The sequence below is a fragment of the Petaurus breviceps genome, unplaced genomic scaffold, assembly GCF_028583685.1.
Source record: "Petaurus breviceps papuanus isolate PSGF00001 unplaced genomic scaffold, PetGlider_PUasm1.0 118, whole genome shotgun sequence".
Classification (NCBI taxonomy): Eukaryota; Metazoa; Chordata; class Mammalia; order Diprotodontia; family Petauridae; genus Petaurus; species Petaurus breviceps.
In genome coordinates this window covers 7924200-7945009 of record NW_027185616.1, presented here as the reverse complement: position 1 = coordinate 7945009, position 20810 = coordinate 7924200, and the positions used below count along the sequence as shown (strand labels likewise).

The following is a 20810-nucleotide window of genomic DNA, read 5'->3' as shown; positions in this document are numbered from 1 at the left end:
AATCCAGCTTCTGAACTTCCAGTAAAGTAGACCAAGGTTGTGTTGGTATTGGGCAGAGGTGGGTTGGGTTGGGGCTTGCCATAGTACATTTGTTATTGAGGTCCAGACAAAATCATAAATTTAGACCTGGAAAGGACCTTTGAGGTTATTTAGAACTATTCCCCCATTTTCAGATGAAGAAACTGAGGTCTGGAGAGTCCTATAGGCAGGGAGTGCCAGGACCAGATTTTGAACTCAGGATCTCTGACTACAAATCTAGTGCAATTTTTTTTTATCACACAGCTTTTAATCCTTGATTCCATAAGATTTAAAACTGAACAAAATCTAAGAAAGCATCTAGTCCGGTCTCTTCTTTTTCCAGATGTGGAAACTGAGATGAAATGATTTGCCCAAGGTCACATATGTAGTAAGACAGAGCAGAATTCAAACTCAGATCCTCTGACTTCAAATTGTGTGCTCCTTTTAAAGATTTTTTTCTAAGTTCTCTAGGACATATTCAGACGAAATTCTGTCTACTCCCAGAAAAAGAGTCCAAAACATCAAAATATGTATAGCATTCCTTTTCCCAGTAGCACAAAACAAAGTAGATGCCTATCAATGGAGAAATGGTCAAACAAATTGTGGTACATTACAGTGTTAGAAGAAATGATGAATTTAGAAAAGCAGAGGAAGATGTATATGAACTGATGCAATCAATCAGTCAAGAAACATCTATTAGGCACCTACTATGTGCCAGGCACTATGCTTAATTCTAAGGATACAAAGAAAAAGTCCCAAACATTCCCTTATGGAGCTTATAAGGGAGATCATATGAGCGTAAATGAGTAGATACAAGATACGTATAGAATGGATGGAAATCAGGAAGACCTGAGTTCAAATTTGACCTCAGATACTTACTACCTTTATGACCAGGGCAGGTCACTTAACCTTTGTTTGCCTTGGAGGCATCTAGATGGCCCAGTGGATAGAGTGCTGGCCTGGAGTAAGGAAGACAGTTAAAATCTGGCCTCAACAACTTACTATTGTGTGACCCTGGGCAAGTCATTTCTCCTTTAAGAGAAGTTCTTATTGTTCTTAAAGGAGAAAACACTAGCAGCTGGGGGCCCAGCAAAAGCCTCCTGCAGAAGAAAACACTCTAAATGGGTCTTAAAGGAAGCCAGGGATTCTAAGAAGCAGATGTTAAGAGAGAGCGCATTTCAGGTAGAGAAAACAGCTTAGTGCAAAGGTATGGAGAAGGGAGTTGAACGTTATGCATAAGGAATAGCAAGTAGGGGAAGGGAATGCCTACTATGTGTCAGGCATTGTACTAAGTGCTTTTACAATTACTCTCTCATTGGATACTTGTCACAATCCTGTGAGGTAGGTGCCATTATCTCCTCTTTACAGCTGAAACTACGGTTGAGAAAGGTTAAATTGCCCAGGGTCATACAGCTAGTGTCCTAGGTCAGATTTGAACTCATCATTTTATGTACTGTGCCACCAGCTGTCTCAGAATGGCAAGTATGACTGGATTGTAGAGTGTATGAATGGGACTGGAGGTGTAAGAAGACTGGAAAGATGCAAAGTGATGGGAGCAGAACCAGGAAAATGATGTACATAATGACTACTACAATGTCAACAGAAAGACAATAAAAGAAAGATGAAACCGAATGCTGTGTGATTAAAATGACCAAGACTGGTCCTGCAAGGTGGAGAACTAAGGGTAAAACATATTTCTTGTACTGTCAGTTATGGTTGATTAGTTATGTTGTTGTTTAGTTTTCTTAGTCATGCCCAACTCTTCGTAACCCAAGAAACTCTTAAGATGCTTTCATTGTATTTCTGCCACCTTGGCCATTTCCTTCTCCAGCTCATTTTACAGTTGAGGAACTGAGGCAAACAGGGGTAAGTGACTTGCCCAGAGTCACACAGTAAGTATCTGGTCTTCCTACTTCTCTCTTTTCTAACTAAAAAGAAAGCTGCTCACCATAAAATCAACACTTTTAAATTGTGGTGCTGGAGAAGACTTTTGACAGTCTCTTGGAAATCAAGGAGATCAAATCAGCCAAATACTTTAAAGAAATTAATTCAGACTATTCACTGGAAAGTCAAATACTTAAGCTGAAACTTAAATACTTTCTTTGGTCACATAATGAGAAGATAGGACTAATTGGAAAAGACCCTGATGTTGGGAAAGATTGAAGGCAAAAGGAAAAGGGGAGGGCAGAGGATGAGATGGATAGATAGTGTCATGGAAACAACAACATGAACTTGGACAGACTTTGGCAGATAGTGAAGGAGAGAAAGGCCTGACATGCTATGGTCCATGGGGTGATAAAGAGTCAGACACAGCTGAATGACTGAACGACAACAAAACTTTCTGACTCTAGGCCCAGTGCTATGTCCACTGGACCACCTAATTAATCATACTGAACTTTTTTTCATTCTTTATCTCTGTTTAAAAAGATGACTTTCTGGATTGGAGAGGGGGATAGACTAGATTTGGAAATTACCATGAAATAAGAACAAAAGAAAAAGTAGATATATGAAAAAAAGGAAAGGCTATTTTCTGTTGTACTGAGGGCAGGGCTTACATTTATTCCCATTATATCTCATCATGTTAGATTGTCATAGTGGATAAGCATCTGTCCTCAAAGCTAAGAAGACCCCAGGTCCGGGGTGGCCAGGTAGCACAGCGACTAAGAGCACCGGCTCCAGTGTTGAGAAGACCTGGAGATCGAATCCCAGGCTCAGACACTTAGCACCCACCCAGAAACACCTGGCCGTGTAACCTTGAGCAAGTTACTTAACCCCAATTGCTAAAAAAAAAAAAACAACCCAGATTCAAGTCTTGCCTCTGACACATATACATGTGTGACTCTGGTCCAGTCCCTTAACTTCTCAATGCTCTAGGCAACTCTCCAAGACTTTAAGTTTAAAAGAAGGTATAAACCTGCCTTGGTAGGAGTTTTCTCCCCTCTGAGTCCCCTATATTGATGAAATTATAGGTTCGGTCTCTCTCCTCTAGATTGGACACGTTCTTCTATCCCATTGAAATCTTTTTTTGGATCCTCATCTTGTCTTCCTCTGTATTAACTCTCCCTGATAGTTTCATACCTTCCAAAAATCTGACAATCACACCCTTCCTGTCGTCATCCAAGTCACTGAAAAAACATGTTAAACAGAAAAAAAACTAAAGACGACTCTACAGAATCCTACTGGAGAACCCCTGGAGGAATTGACTTCCATTCATTAATCAAAACTAATTAAGTCTTAATCCTCTTTGCTAGATGCCATCCTGAGCATCGTTCTACATTTCTGCCCTCCCCCCATCGCCATGACTGACTTGTTCTCTGGCTGAGGTTGCACATGGAAGGTGGCAGTAACTGAGCATGTTTGGGTAGATTTGAAGCAATACACCCCAGTGATGTAGCTTTGCTGAGGAAACCGTCTGATCTGCACCAAAAGTAGTTCTGCGAGTCACAGAATGGCAGCTCACAGGATCAGTCAGAGACTTCTGGACCTAAACGTAGGAAAGTCATCTGGTCCAGCGCCCTGCATTCATAATGGCAAATATCTGAGACAGATGGGCCAACCCACGCATGGAGGGTGGCATGCAATGTTTTAGGACATCTCAGGCAAGTTTGGGGGAGAGAAATTATTGTGAATTGAACAGATATATTACACATTGGGATCAAAGGTCGAATTATCTTTATTCATAATATATATTCCTGAGACTGTATTCACTATGCCGAATATTGGGATCAAGTAGAAAGTGCCCTGGCTCTGGGAGGGGAGAAAAGAATAAAAATTTATATAGCACTGTGCTAAGCACTTTATAAACATTATCTCATTTGATTCTCACAACAACCTTGAGAGACAGAAGCTGTTATTATCCTTATTCTGCAGCTGAAGCAAAGAGAGGTTAAGTGACTCATCCAGGGTCACATAACTAGTGTCTGAGGATAAATTTGGACTCAGGTCTTCCTAATTACAGGCCCAGTAAGCTGTCTACTTCAGCAACTCATTGCCTGTTCTCTGGAATCACAGAACCTGAGTTCAAATCCTTCCATTGATGTTTATTACCTTTTTGACCTTGGGTTTTTGTTTTTGTTTTTTTCAGGGCAGTTGGGGTTAAGTGACTTGCCCAAAGTCACATGGCTAGTAAGTGTGTCAAGTGTCTGAGGCCGGATTTAAACTCAGGTCCTCCTGACTCCAGGGCCGGTGCTCTATTCACTGCACCACCGAGCCGCCCCACCTTTTTAACCTGACCTCCCTGGGCTTCAGTTTCTTTATCTGCAAAGTGAGGAGTCTGGACTAGGTTATCTCTGAGGTGTCTTCCAGCTTTAGGTCTAAGGTCTTATGGTCTTTGGAGAGGTTGTGTGGTATGGTAGAAAGATTACTGGGCTTTCTAATGGCTTAGCTTTGTGATCCTGGGCAAAACTTCCCCCTTGTCTGGACCTCAGTTTTCTCATGTATAAGATGAGCTGGAGAAGGAAATGGCAAAGCATTCTGGTATCTCTGCCAAGAAAACCCCAAATGGGGCCATGAGCGTCAGACTCAACAGAAATGACTGAACAGCAACAATAACGTATCATATTGTAATATGGTTTACTATTACAGCGTATGTGGGGAAAACAAAGTGTATACAATAATTAAACACAAAATAAATACACACAAGACATGTAAAAGATTGTTTAGAGAGGGCACCACCCGCTGGGGAAGGGAGCATAGAGATTTGAGCAGAGTTTTGAAGGAAATGGGGTCCTAAGAAGTGGACAGGAGGAGGGATGGCATTCTAGGCATGGAGAATAACCTGGGTAAAGGCAGGGGCGTGAGAGATGTATTTTGTGTGAGGAGCTAGAAGAAGACCAGTTTTCGAACTGATGAGTGTGTGGAGGGGATCAGTATGTAATAAGATTGTGAGCTGAAGCCAGATTCTGAAGGGCTTTAAATGTCAAAAGGAGGAGTTGATGTTGGATCCTGGAGATGACAGGGAACCAGTCCAGACTTTGATGCTTCTGCTCCTTCTGGTGATGAGCCTCTCAGAACTGACCTTAGGTAGCTGGCACACAGTCACTGGGCTGGCACTCAAAGCTCCTTCAGCTTGCTAGGACAATGTGAGAGTTTGGGATTTGGCAGCATAAGCTTTAAGAGCCCAGGGTCACCTCCACTGAGGCATGGCTATGTGGGGTCAAGTTCCAAATAAGTGGTGCCAAAAATCAGCAGGACTTCAGAGGTAGGAGAAAGCACTGAGAGTTGTAGGGGACCTGGAATCCTTCTGTGGCTTGCCCTTGGCTTTGAAGCATGGGTAGGGTTTGGACCATGAAAGAAAAGCAGATAGGCTCTCCAGGCAGGGCGAACAGTGGGAAGAATGACAGGGATGTTGGAAATTGTATATGGGATATTTGAGGGTCTTGAGGAAACCACTGTATAACTTAACTGGGAAGCTTTTCCCGCTTCCTCCCATGTGGTTTTATTTGCAAAGGAATTAGCATGCTCTCTGAAGAAGCTTGGAAATTAATACTAAGCCGATTAAAGACTACATTTTAGCCATTCTGTGCAAAATAACTGGCCTACAAAGGGTTTCACATGAAGGGGAGTGAATAACTAGTACTTTTGGCTATCAAGAAAATTCTCTCCTGACTGGAAAAAAGACAGTAATGTGGCATATAAAAATGCAATATGTAATCCCATGATTTTTATTCTCCTCTTGTCTGTTGGCCACAAGGAACAGAGAGCATTCAGGGTCTTGGCACACAAAAAAACCAAGGCATGACATAGTGGAAAGATGGCTGGGCTAAGGAGTCAAAAGGTCTGGGTTCTAATCCTGGCTTCGCTACTCATGAACTGTGTACCCTTGAGCAAGTAAATTCATCTCTTTGGACCCTGATTTCTTAGTTTGTAAAATGAAGGGGTTGACTTTAGATGAGCCTTGGGAACCTTTCCAACATTTACATTCTAGAGAGTGAGGCTGATGACTTTGCTCAACTCTGCCTCACTTAAATCTAATTCATACTCAAGTCAAGACATCACCCTCTGATGTCACTGGTCCAAAATGAAGGAACAACAATTCTATTCTAATTCTCCCCCATTAAAAAAAGAAGGTGCAGGGAGTTCAGGTCCCTCTGGGAGGGAGATACAGGCACAGATAAGGTTCTAGTTAAGGTAATTAAAGAAAATAATTAAAACATTTGATGCCAAGCCAGACCAAAATCTAAGGTAGTACAGGGACTACTCTAAGCAATATAGAAACCTTGGAAGGTTCTTGCTTTTAAGGCAAGATTCAGGATGAGTTCTACTTGGTTTTAAAGGAATCAGCTAAATAGTAACTGAAAACATTTGAAGTTTAGCAGGAGAATGTATTTGTACTCGGAATATACAAATATACAAAGGGTCCTGTGAAGCCGCTCGTTCGGATGCTGATCACAGTCCTTCCATAGCTGCCCATACTATGTGACTATTGTTTCTATTCTCCCATTTGCTGCTCCTGAGTTTGGTGCAGAGGGTCCACCCACTATGTTGGGGGCTGTCAAACAATAGTCAACCAAAGAGCGTTTATGAAATGCTTACTTTATATTAGATGCTGAGGTTACAAATATAAAGGAAGGGAGGAAGGAAGGAAGGGAGGAAAGAAGGAAGGAAGCAAGGAAGGAAGGAAGGAAAGGAGGGAGGGAGAGAGCGAGAAAGGGAGGGAGGGAGGAAAGAAGGAAGGAAGGAAGAAAGAATTCATACTCTTAAGAAGCTTTCATTGTATTTCTGCCACCTTTGTGTGGATACTAATGGAACTCAGTGAAATGTCCATTGGCAATTCTTGCGGTTGCTACATGACCAGCCCATCTTCTTTTTTGATTACACATTTCCTGAACAGCATCTTTTACACTGTTTCTCCTTCATAATTCCTTGTCTGTTGCATTTGCATCTAGCCATGCACCTCTTTGCACTCTCTGAGCGATACTCATTTTAAATTATTTGGAGCGATGCAATAATACTGGTTGAATATAGGTATTAAAAATTGGACTTTTGTTTCAGGGAGAAGTTTGGGGTCATTCAAGGAGCCTTACAAATGTCCTTGTTTGTAACAAAATTTTTGAATTTATCTTAAATTATGGTATGTTCTGACAGGGTTATATTTTTACATCTTAGAAATGGAGACATTTACTAGATACCTCACTGCTCTTGCTCTGCGTTATCCATGCACCTGGGGGAAGTTTAAATGGTTGCTCTAGGGTAATGTCTCAAGATACCACCTGGTGAGAGCCAACCCAATTGCAGGCATAGTTCCTAGGAGGAAAGAACCTCAACAGAGCTTACAAACTCAAACCCAAACTTTATAGCCTGGGTTTCCAATCTGAGGGACATGTGCTCTCAAGGCTATGAGACATTTTTCAAGGGACATAGGGAGTTTTTGGTAAGTAACCCTCTTATCCTACTGCATTGGTATAAAAGTAGTAGTGTCAGTGGGGAAAAAAATTGAGGATTGGGGAGAGAACTTTATGATAGAATAGGACTGGATTTTTCTCTATATGTATCCCCAGGACTTAGCATGGTGTTTGGCATATATTAAACATTTAACAATTTTATTCATTCATTCATGATACTAAAAATATAATGTACCAAATAAAGTTTTCTTTATGGAAAATTAATTTTGTATTTTATTTCTTATGTGCACATATATATTTGGCAAACCCTAGAATTTATTTCCTTTCATGGTGAATAGGGGTCATGGAAGGTCTACTGAAAGTTCAGGAAAAAGTCAATGAGAAAAGGTTGAGAGCCCTGACCTTAAAGTGATGGTAAATGTTAGAATACAGTACAATGAGTAGAAGCTGGAGTGGATGGTTTATGTAGGAAGAAGGAAGGGAAAGAAATAAGTTTATTAAGCACCTACTATGTGCTAGTCACTGTGCTAAGCACTGGATTTCATTTGATCCTCACAACCCTGAGAGGTAAATGATATTTACAATTGAGGAAACTGAGACAGACAGAGGTTAGGTGACTTGCCTAGGGTCTCATGGCTAGTAAGCATCTCAGGTCTTCCTGCCTTCAGGCCCAGGACTCTTATCTATTGTGCCTCTAAGAAAGCAGTGGGAAGTAAAAAGCCTGCCTGGTGAGGCCTTTGTTAGGGGCTTTGAATGCTAAGCTAAGAAATTTCACATCAATTTCCTATAGTCAATAAGAGAGCCATCGAAGATTTCTTTTTTTTTTTGGAGGTGGGGAAGGCAAGGCAATTGGGGTTAAGTGACTTGCCCAAGGTCACACAGCTAGTAAGCGTCAAGTGTCTGAGGCTGCATTTGAACTCAGGTCCTGACTCCAGGGCCGGTGCTCTATTCACCGCACCACTGAGCTGCCCACATTGAAGACTTCTGATCAAGGGATAATAGGATGAAGATGGGGCTCGTACTCCTGAACCTAGCAGCAGCATGTGGGGTGGAGTCAGTCACTTGACTGATTTTCTTGCCTTCAGTCTCCCCTCTCCATTGGTATTCATGCCTTGCCAGGCAGACTGCCAGAAATGTAACACAATGACAGACACATGAAAATTCAATCATCTCTTCTGACACTTGGCACTCTGTCAGGTACATTATTGATGGGATTTTATCCACTGTTATCTCTGACTGTTTAGGCTTGATACCCACATGCATTCAGTCTCATGCAGGGATGTTGACTTTTTCATTTCCATATTTAACAGCTTGGAAGAAGAAGAGAGCTCTTTCCTTGAAAAATCACGCTCATCGTCACACAGACTAGGGCTTTCTTTTGTGTGGGGTGCTCCAGTTACCCGGGCTCTTAAGCCGGCAGTTTGCCTTACCAAACTCCTCATTTAGGAATCTGGCATTCAGCATGATGGCAGCTGACCCAAGGGCCTCTTTCATCCGGGTTAGCCCCATATCTCATCCAGTGTTTTGCATGGTAGCTTGTTCTAAAACTTTTTCTCAGGAAAAGACTTGATAATTTTGAAATATTTGAGTGTCTATTAGTCAAACTGTTGTATTCTCCAGAGGAAGAATGAACATTAGGTCAGGTCATATCCAGTGGAGGATTTTCCTATACTGACTACTGGTAGTTAGCCAATTGATGGTTAGTATACAGAGCACTTAAGGGGGTGGGGGAGACATTTTATTTCCTGTTCAAGGATGGTATCCTTAGCTCTGTACTTCTATAATATGGAGATGGGTCACTGGCCACAAGGGGAATTGAGTGAGAGAACATGGGTGGATGCATACAGACTATATTCCCTAGGCCTAGAAAAGTAAACTAAGGCATATGCCTGCCAGATGGCTATTAAGGAGGTATGTCAGCAGCAGCTTTGTCTCTCTTAGGTTAGTGGTCTAGTGTTTTTGTGGTTCCTGTAAATTTGGAGTGAGATATGACATATCTTTTTTTTTTTTTTGGCTTTTTGGAAAGGGGAAGGCTGGGCAATTGGGGTTAAATGGCTTGCCCAAGGCCACACGGCTAGTAAGTGTTAATGTCTAAGGCCAAATTTGAACTCAGGTCCTCCTGACTCCAGGGCCGGTGCTCTATTCACTGCACTACCTAGCCACCCCAAGGTATGACATTTCTAAGTCTAAGAATTCTTACCTAGCCTTTAACTACTGAATGGGCATTGCCTCAGACAAACTGAGACCTAGGAGAGACCTTTAGCTTAATAAGACCAAGGTCTCCCACTGCATAAGGGGCCATTGTCAGTTGTTGTGACCTGTCTTGCTGCTGGACACCTATGGTTCTGGAGGAGCGAGTGGGGCTGATGACTTTGCACAGCCCTGCCTCACTTAAATCCAATTCACTTTCAAGTCAAGACATCACCCTCCTGATGCCATTGATCCTCTTCAAGAATAAAGGATGAGCAATGATTCTAAGTTTAAATATTTAAATGGCCCTTCCTCTTGGTCATCTGTGAGGGACAGCTGGGAGATGGGCTTAATTATAAGCATCTTTCATGTGGGTGACCTGACCTGTGGAAGTTCCAGTTTAGGACATACAAAATAGCAAGAAATACAAGATACAAAAGTGCTGGTTGTCCACAATCCCATTGAAAGAGTTTTGCAGGGCGGCCAGGTAGCACAGCGAGTAAGAGCACCAACTCCAGTGTCGGGATGACCTGGAGATCAAATCCGGGCTCAGATACTTAGCACCACACCCAGAAATAACTGGCCATGTAACCTTGAGCAAGTTACTTAACCCCGATTGCTTTTAAAAAAAAGAGTTTTTGTATTCTAAGGGCTTTTAAAGTTTATTTATTTTTAATTTTCAACATTCACTTCCATAAGTTTTAAATTTTCTCCCCTTCCCTCCCCCCCCCAAGATGGCACACAATCTAACACAGGCTCTCCATATATATTCTTATTAAACATATTTTCACATTAGTCATATTGTATAGAAGAATATGAATGAATGAGAGGAACCATGAGAAAGGAAAAAACAAAACAAAACAAAAAGAAAATAGTCTGCTTCACTCTGCAAGCAGACTCCATAGTACTTTCTCTGGATGTGGATGGCATTTTCCATCATGAGTCCTTTGGAATCGTTTTAGGTCCTTGCATTGCTGAGAAGGGCCAAGTCTATCAAAGTCAGTCATCAGACACTGTGGCTGTAACTGTGTACAGGGTTCTCCTGGTTCTGCTCACTTCACTCAGCATCAGTTCATATAAGCCTTTCCGGGTTTTTCTGAAATCTGCCTGCTCATCATTTCATATAGCACAATAGTATTTGTATTCTAAGTTTTTAAACTTTTTTTAGTGCCGTTTTTATACTAGAATTGGCTCCTGATGAACACATCCCGTATCACCCCTGAGCCCTCCCTTGTAATAAAAAAAAACTGTAACACAAAACTGATAAAAAAAAAAATGAGGGCACCCACCAGCATTTATAGGATTTTAGTTCCTGCTTCTCTGTCCGGAGGCAAGAGGTGTGTGAAAGAATCTAAAAAAAAGGAGTGTGTTTATGGACTTGGACTGGTTTGCTTTGTTTGTACAGCTCTGCCTTGATCTGGAAGGGGATCTCTTTCCCCACCCCCACTGTGAGAATGTTGGTGCTTCTGGCTTTCATCATTGTGTTCCACATCACCTCGGCCGCACTGCTGTTCATCGCCACCATCGACAATGTAAGTCCTTTTCTCTGATCTCACAACCACAGTCATAGAACCCCAGAATCACAGACCCGTAGAATTTAGACTCAGAAAAGGTCTCAGCTGAGTAAGAAATGCTTCTTTTGTAGGTGTCCCTTGACTTACCCCACGTCACTCCTAGTACAGGATGAAGTATGGCAAGTCTTGGGGAGTGGTCATGGGTAGAAGGACAAAGTGACAATGATTTGTTTTAGGAATCCACCTCTGCTGTCCTTTGCTGTCCTCCTGATGCCTGCTTTTGGACAACGATTTTCCCTGGGACGCTGCCTCAGCCTGTCTTTCCCAGCAGTGCTTCATTCAATCACATTTCCTACCATCTGGGTCCAGATGAAAACCTGCCCAATTTAGCTAGTCATATTCAAGGAATTCAAGAAATAGAGATGCAGGCTCAGTGGCCTGAAGTTGACTATCAGTGGTTTATATTGGATAACAGAGTTGTTACTGAGTTGTTTCAGTTGTGTCTGACTCTTCATGACCCCATTCGGGGTTTTCTTGGCAAAGATACTGGAGTGCTTTGCTGTTTCCTTTCTTTAGCTCATTTTACTAATGAGAAAAGAGAGGCAAAGAGGGTTAAGTGACTTGCCCAGGGTCACACAGTCAGTAAGTGTCTGAGGCAAAATTCAAACTCTGGAAACAGTCCTGACTCTCGGCCCACTACTCTGCCCACTGTACCACCTAGCTGCCCAACAATACTATGTAGTGTACTAATAAATACGCATACGGGTGTAGAATGTCAGTGCTTTTCATCTTGCTGGCACTCCGACTTTGCCCCGGTGTAAAGAAAACCAGAGACACAAAAGTCTAGATAAATCCCAGAAAATCAACTCATCCAAAGCAGCTGTCTGGTTCTGGATGGCCCACAGATGTTAGGAGACTGTGGGATGGCATATGGAGGCAGATGGAGGAAATTAGAGGTTTTTATGAGTACCAATCTTTGGTTAAGCAGATAAGACTAAACATAAGGATTGGTAGAATCTCTTTGGAGTCAGAAACTACCCTCATGGATAGTAATAAGGGATGAATGGGTGTCCAAGGAAGACTAGCAGCTCTGGTGTGAGAGCTGCCAAATCCTTTACAGGGCTGCTCGGTTACCTTTGGTGTTCACCAGGCTCCCAGCTCTGACCTGTGGCTCCCAGAAGCTGTAGCATGCATGCCAGTCGCACCCCAAGAAACTGTCTTGGCAGATGGGCTAAACTGGGTTGAGGGTAACTAAGAGACCACAACCCCATCACTGAGTTAGGGGTGTATCTACCCCAAGCATGTGGAGACTTCCCCTAGTGGAATGGGTGGATAAGAATAATGTTCCAACTGCTGAAGCAGGTGCTGGGGAGTGCTTAGCGCGTGGTCAGATATCAAAGTGGCCAAGGCCATCCACTCACTGCATCCGAGGCCATCATGCTGACGTTTGTCTTGCCACTGGATTTCAATTACTCTGGGAGAGTGAGGCTGACAAATTTGTGCAACTCTACCTCACTTAAATCCAGTTCACCCGAAAATCAGGACATTACCTGTGATGTAAAATGAAGGACAAATGACAACAAAAAATCATTCTAACTATCTCATTCTTTGTGTTTCCCTTTCCCTGAGCAAGAGAGTCCCTCATCCAGCCAATCCCCATCCTCTTTCCCAACCCTTAGGACAGGACCTAAGTACCCTGTGAGATGAATTTACATTTACATGTATGACATAGTGGTGAAAACTTTTAGGTCTCCAGAAATTCCAAATCTTGGGGGCAACAGCTCACATATGACTACATAGCACTTTCCCCAAAACAGACTTGTTCGGTGGGATTATGGTTTGGCTGTCCAGTTGTGTCCAACTCTTCGGGACCCCATTTGGGGTTTTCTTGGGAACTGGAGTGGTTTGCCATTTCCTTCTCCAGCTCATTTTACATTTGAGGAAACTGAGGCAAACAGGGTTAAGTGACTTGTCCAGGTCCAGTAAGTGTCTGAAGCCAGATCTGAACTCAGGAAGATGAGTCTTTCCTGAGTCCAGGCCTGACACTCTATCCGCTGTGCCACTTAACTGCCCATTAGGTGGAGTAGGGCAACTAATATCATTATCGCCATTTTGCAGATGAGGAAACTGAGACTCTGCGAGGTGGGTAGATCTTTCAAAAGCTTCAAACTGTACTAGATAGGCAACTGTTTCCTCCACCTAGCTATAGACAATGTGCTGCGGGAAGAAAGACTGTTACTTGAAATAAAAATGATGGCAAGTTTAGATCTTGCTTCTGTCATTTACTGACTGTGTGACCTTGGGCAAGTTACTTAACTGAGCCTCTGTAATATCAGGAATTTCCGTGTCTCCAACCTCTTTCTCTTGACTCCCAGACATACTAGGAAGAGCCTGTGTCTGTAGGCAAGGCTTTTATCCTGGCAGAATTCGCTATCCAGACTGCTAGGGGTGATGCCCCAATGCCCTGGGAGCCTGATGTGAAAGGCTTAAAGTTACTGAGTCCTTATCTGACTATCTCTTTCTGATCTCAGAACAATCCACTGGGGCTCCCAAGTCTCATTGTCGGGAGCTGGGATAGCAGTTGCTCAGGAAAAGAGAAACCCGTGAACAACATCACCGATTAACATTCACGGAGGAGGTGGGGAACAGCGAAGGCCTTTGACTTGAATTAGGATAGCAACGCGTGGGCAGCCCCATGACGTCATCACCCAGGATGCCTTTGACTGCACAAACCTTTTCTATATTTCTGTTGTGTGTTACAGGCCTGGTGGGTAGGAGAGGAATTTTTCACAGACATCTGGAGAGTATGTCACAACAACACTAATTGTACAGAAATTAATGACAGCTTTAATGGTGAGTATTATGCTGCTTCCTGAAATTATAATAACGGACATCGAACAATGTTTCAAAGTTTGTAATGTCCTTTACATACATGGTCTCATGGGAACCTCCCTCTGAGGTAGGTTCTGCGGCTATCAATATGCCCATGTTGAAGATAAGAAACTGAGGTTCACTGAGGTTCATTTAGCTCCCGTTTCAGTGCCTTGGCACTGGCCAGCCCCTAAGCCTAGAACGTACTCTCTTCTGACCTGCTCCACCTCAGGGAATCCCTTTCTTCATTTAAAACACACCATCATCCAGATAAATACATTTCCTGAACTCTCTCCCCCCTGCCCCCACCAGCTACCATTTTTATGTCCTCTTTTATGCTTATTCTGTACGTGCATTTGTGTTCCCATTATTAGAAGGTAGGGATTGCTTCATTCATTAGCTTTGTATTGCCAGCATAGTGCCTGCATGTGGTATGTGCTGCCTGCGGTCACAGTATAACAGATCAATGGCAGCTAGATACTATGGATAATTTACCCAGTTTTACAGATGAAAAAACTGAGGCTTAGGACTTGCCTGGTGACTGGTACAGCTAGTTTCAGAAGCAGGACTTGACCCCAGATCTTCCTGATGCCAAGCCCAACACTCTGTATGCCCTTGCACGATGCCTCTAAGTTTTTGTTGTCCAGTCATTTTTCAATCATGTTTGACTCTTCATGACCCCATCTGGGGTTTTCTTGGCAAAGATACTAGAGTGGTTCACCATTTCCTTCTCTGGTTCATTTTACAGATGAGGAAACTGAGGCAAAGAGTTAAGTGACTTGACCAGAGTCATACAGCTATTAAGTATCTGAGGCCAGCTTTGAACTCACAAAGATGAGTCTTCCTGACTTCAGGTCTGGTACTCTGGTACTACCACCTAGCTGCCCCCTCTGTTAAGTACCTAATTAAAAAAAAATTGTGTGTGGGGTGGTTTACATTGAGAAAAGCTACTGTGCTTTATTTTCAGTTGCTTGCACTTCATCCCTTCATCCCTGACATGCTGGTCGTTAGGCTAGCCTACCTTAGGAAACTCACACTAGAGCAGGATGGAATAGGCAGGAGGTGGTGTAATAAGGGAGAAAGTCTTCGGCAAAATTCATAGAGCTAGAACTGGGAAAGTCCTAAGAAGCCATCTCAGCTGATCCTCCCGTTTTACATGTGAGCTAACTGAGGCCCAGATAGCTTAGGTGTCTTTTTTTAAGGCCAAACAAACAGCAAGCATCAGAGGCACTGGCAGGAGCCCAAGCCCTCTGACCTGACTATGAGTTTTCTTTACCCTGTACCCTACTCCCTCCCTTTTGGAGTCGTTTTGACTCTCTGTCATTTCCCTTCCTTCAGCCTTAAGGAGGGTCTGTGCCCTCAGACCTTCTTTCTCTATACACATTACTAAAAACTACTGTGAGAAAGGTGGTTCGTATCAGCCATTGACCCCTTAGTATGAATATTTCCACTTCCAAGGGTATTTATATTTTAAGTCTGATTGCTGTTTGTGGACAGAAAACATCTGCACAAAGGTCTGAGGGAGCAGGAAGCTGACGGGGGAAGGGCTTCGGGTGGCAGAAGGAAGGACCTTAAAGGTCCTGAAATATTGGCCCCCTTGGCCTTTCAGTAAGGCCAGCCCTAGTGGTAGCCAGAATTCTCCTTGCTCCAAACTTCCTCAGAAAGACTCAATGGAAACTCCTTGGTCCAAGGCGTCAGCATCTTGACAGGACTCTATGCATCTTTGTCTGGGTTCCTAGCCCACCCCCTGTCAAATTCCACTCTTTCAAAATTTCAAGTTCTTCCCCTTTTCCTCTTTACATGTTCCAAAACAATATTAGATTAGTACATTAGTTTGAAGTACTTGGCCTAATCTGAATAAGAAACTTTAGTCTTTCTTGAACTATCAATTTCTTTTTTTTTCTTTTAAATTTATTTACTTTTAGTTTATAACATTCAGTCCACAATCCCTTGAGTTCCAAATTTTCTCCCCCTTCATCTCCTCCCCACTAGGCCCCAGCCCCAGCGGCATGCAATCCGATATAGGTTCTACAAATGCCTTCACATGTAACATTAGTTAAGTTGTAAAGAAGGATTATAACCAATGGAGTGAACAATGAGAAAGAAACAAAACAAAAAAAATGACAAAGAGAGACAGCAAGTAGTTTGCTTCTGTCTGCAATCAGACCCTGTAATTCTTTCTCTGGATGTGGACAGCCTTTTCCATCACGAGTCTTTTGGAGTTGTCTTACAGCCTTGCATGGCTAAAAAGAGCCCAAAGTTAATCATCACAAATACAATGTGTCTGTCATTGTGTACAAAGTTCTCCTGGTTCTGCTGTCCTTACTCAGCATCAGTTTATATAAGTCTCCCCAGGTTATTATGAAGTCTGTCTGCTCCTCATTTCTTATAGCACAATAGTATTCCATTACATTCACATACCACAACTTGTTCAGCCATTGCCCAAGTGAAGGGCATCCCCTTGATTTCCAATTCTTTGTCACCACAAAAAGAGCTGCTATAAGTACTTTGGTACACATGGGTCCTCCTCTCACTTGTATGATCTCTTTGGGATACAGCCCTAGAAGTGGTATTGCTGGGTCAAAGAGTATGCACATTTTTATAGCCCTTTGGGCATAGTTCCAAACTGCTCTCTGGAATGGTTAGATCAGTTCACAACTCCACCAACAATGCATTAGTGTTCCAATTGTTCCACATCTTCTTCAGCATTTATCATTTCCCTGTTTTGTCAAAAGGCCTCACCCAAGGACCTAGAAGGCCACATGTGACTAGAAGGCTACAGGTGCCCTACCTCTGGTAGCCTTTAAGAAAATGATGGAGAAAATGTTAGTAGTGCAGATTAATCGGACTGGTGAGATATGGTACCTCAGAGTTGTTTGATTTGCTTTTCTCCAATCAATAGTGATTTAGAACATTTTTTGATTATAGATATCTTTAGTTTCTTTATCTGAAAACTGCCTTGGAACTATCAATTTCAAAACAATGTCTAATGACAGAACCACCCGCTTAGCCACCTACCTAATTAGTCTGGCCTAATCTAATTCCTCCATTTTACAGATAAAGAAACTAATGCCTAGAAAAATGAAGTAACTTGCCCAAGGTTTGAGAACACCAGGCACTTAGTATACTATTTGTTTGTCACCTAGGTAGAGTTGAAGCTTGAACCCAGGTCATCTCACTCAAAGACCAGTGCTTTTTTCAAACAATACCATGCTCTCCCCCTAGTTCTGAAATATCCTTCCCTCCCTCAATAGCCCCCCTTGTGTATTACTCTGTCTCTAGCTGTCAAAGTTCCTCCCTTTCCTCAAGATGCTACCTGAATCACCACCTTTTTCACCCTCAGTTTCCACTTCTGAAAATGGGCGTAATAATAATAACATCTACTTCATAGAGTTGTTAAGGATCAAATGGAAGAGATAATATACATAAATTGTTTTATAAAACTTAAAGCACTATGTAAATGCTAGGTATCATCATTATTGTTGCTATTATGCTTATATTGGGACTCAACTTGGGCTCCATGAACTTTTAAAAAACATTTTGTTTAATGACATATCACTATAACTGGTTTCCTTTGTGATCCAATGAATTTCATTTTATGCATTTAAAAATATTCTGAGAAGGAATTATATGCCACTCTAGACTACAAAGGGGTTCACTCATTAGTATGCCGGAACCTAAGTTAGAAATACCGTGTGAGCTGATTGTTAAATTTTCAGTGTGAGCATTTATACCTTGAAAATGGCAAACACTACAAATCATTGTTTTGTTGATTGACAGATAATTGAGAGTCCTCAAGTACCACCCATTGACTGGATCCAAACTTCACAGAACAAATCCCCTTAATAAAAGGATTTGTTCTGTAAAACTTGGGCTTGATCAAAAGGCCTCACCCAAGGACCTAGAAGGCCACATGTGACCTTGAGGCTGCAGGTGTCCTACCTCTGGTAGACTTTAAGAAAATGTCAATTTTGGAGAAATTCTGGAGAAATTGTCTGAATTTGTCTGAGTAATTGTTTGAGAAATCTCCAATTCTGGAGAAAATGTCAATAGTGCAAATTAAGCTTAAAAGTGTATCCTGAAGTACATTTTTCTCCCCAGAGAGCTGGTTGTTAAACTTCTGGCTCTAATAGTCTGTGATTCTGTATGAACAAAGGCAGGGAGAATGGAGAAGGGGTAGCAAAAACAAATGAGACTGTTGGTGAGAAATCCAGAATGAATATGTTCCTAGGTAAATGATGAAGGCATGACCCTCTCCAAGAACATTGACATTTTAACCTGAGGGAGAGTCTCATTTTGTACTTAAGCCTTATAAGGGCAAGACTGCAACCAGCTGAAGGAGAGCAAGTTGTGAGGTAGCCTTTGTCTTCTTCCCAGGTTATGCAACTATCCAAGCCGTTCAAGCCACCATGATCCTCTCCACCATCCTCTGCTGCATAGCCCTCTTTATCTTTGTGCTTCAGCTCTTCCGCCTGAAGCAAGGAGAGAGATTTGTTCTAACTTCGATTATCCAACTACTGTCATGTAAGTGAAACGATGGGTCATGAGGGAAAGATAGTCAATATTCCCAGCCAGATACTTTCTATAAGTCAAAAAGATGACAGAAAGGATGGGAGGTTGAAATTTACGTATGACTGGGAAATCAATCTCGAGCAGGATGCCATGGGTTCCAATGAACGATAGTTATTGGGGGCCTCACAGAATAGACCTTGACCTGTTCCAAAAGTGTGATTTCTTCTGCCTTGTTTCCACTGAACTTTTTTTTCAATGCAATAAATTTTCATTAACTCTTAATAGTGAAGGTGATTTTGCTAGGTATTAGGGACACAAATGAAAAATAACACGTTCTATGACCTCAAGCAGATTCATTGTCACAAAAAGGGAATAAAATGGGTACATAGATAAATATGATGCAAGGAAGAAAGTGATAAAAGTAAAGAAGGAGTCTACAACTGAGGGATAATGTTTAGCTGAGAGACCAAGGAAGGTTTCATGGAGAAGCCTTGGGTCTTGAATGAAAAGAAAGATTTCAATAGGGGCATAAAAGGCATGTATTTCTGGCCTGGTCTGTCCCATTTCCGGAGCTTGATTTAATTAATATAGCTAGCTAGACCCTATACTGGGGTAGATCTTATACCCTGGGGTTCATGGATCTCCAAGAGATCCATGGATAGATTTCAGGGGATAGATGAGCTTGGTTAAGAAAAAAAATCACATCTGTTTTCACTAACCTCTAGCTGAAATTTAGCATTTCCTTCATTTATTAATTTCTAACACAACATCATTCTGAGAAGGAGAAGGTTTCCAAGACTGACAAAAGGGTCCACGGTACAAAAAAGGGTTAACAATCCCATCCCCCTACCATGCAGCAACTTGTAGCTTCAAGGCAGAAAATGATCACATTTCTGTCTGAAATCATCAGGTTGTCTTTAGCACAAGTCAATTTTCTGATTCAAGAATTTTCTCGAAATGACATAGAATGAAGAAGTTTTATGTTCCCTCCTGGTGATATTTCTCTGTCATTCTTTATGGACATTTATTAAACCTTCCCCATGTGAAAAGGTTACATCTGTTTCTTAGTTTCCTTTTGAGGCCTCTCTCCCTGTCCAGAGCTCAGTATTCTGTGGTCACCTGTCATTTGATCCCTCAAATGTACTTTTAAATTCTGAATTAACTGACCTCCTGGCCATGCCTACCAATTCTAATACCTCAGATAAGACTAATGTCCTTAGCAGCCCTAGCCATCATTTAAAAATACTTCCTTATAACCCAAACCATACTTTTTTTTTACCTTCCCAGGGACCTAATCTGTGGTCAAGTCTGCATTTGTTATACCCTCTGTATAGCCTAAATGAATCTATCACATTCTTCTGAGAATGGCTTTTTATTTTTCTCAACTAAAGGCATAAAATAGCATCAGACAGAAGTGGGGAGCCTAATTTGGAGCCCTATAGGGATGGATTCTTGATTCGTTCTTGAGATTCAACAAATATCCCACTAGTATTTTATATTACAACATATGCAAAGGGAAAAGCAACCTAGCATAGTAGGAAGAGGGTTGGCCTTAGAGTAAAAAAAGCCTGGGTTCAAACCCTGCCTATGTGACTGGGAGCTCCTCATTCCAATGAAATGACAGGTTTGGATTGTTTTTTAAGAATGTGCCAAGACATGCATGATTCCCTCAAGAGCCTAAATTCTAATTGGGGGTATGACATGTGGGAAGATATGAGTGATACAGAGTAAGCACGTGAGGAGACGAAGGAGAAATTATAGCATCATCTGCATCATAGGTTTGAATCAGGATGCTAATAAAATGGTCTAGGGAAATAGGAAGGAGAGAACAGTTTGAGCTGGGAGGATCTGGGAAGTCCATAATGTCAGAAGTAGCATCTGAACTCAGAGAAGGAAGAGATGGCTTTTGAAAAGCAAAGAGGAAGAGGGAGTATACTAAAGATATTGGGAGTGAGGACCAAGGGACAGTCTCCCTGAATGTACACAGGCAAGAGATGGCATTTCGATTCTGGGGAACAGTTGATGATCCAGTTTGGCTAGAATGTCAAATGTGTGGAGAAGAATGAAAGAAAACAAGGCGGGAAAGATAGGTTAGTTTGAAAGACATCAGAAGTCTGATCAATGCAGGCACCAGTCATGATTAGCCTGTATTCAGAGGATAGTGAAGCATGAGTCCCACATCTTGGTAGAGAGGTTGTGGACTTCAGAATGGAGTATTTATCATTAGGTATGGCTGACTTAACTATGTCTTTGCATAAGAGAAGGTTCTATTGGATGGGAAGGAGTTATTGGTAAATGATAGCAATGTAAAAAAAGGTACCATTTCTTTTAAAAAAGAAAAGCGAGGGAAAAAGGGAAAGAA

At 42.0% G+C, this 20810-nt stretch overlaps 1 protein-coding gene across 1 annotated transcript in view; it reads left to right on the top strand.

Moving 5' to 3' along the window:
- EMP2 (epithelial membrane protein 2) overlaps positions 1–20810 on the top strand; it is a 61299-nt gene that overhangs the window by 36365 nt on the left and 4124 nt on the right. The window contains exons 2-4 of the mRNA XM_069085808.1: positions 10957–11083; positions 13828–13918; positions 18314–18460. Of these exons, the coding sequence (XP_068941909.1) occupies positions 11006–11083; positions 13828–13918; positions 18314–18460 (316 nt within the window). The 5' untranslated portion in view covers positions 10957–11005. The remainder of the gene's footprint in view (positions 1–10956; positions 11084–13827; positions 13919–18313; positions 18461–20810) is intronic.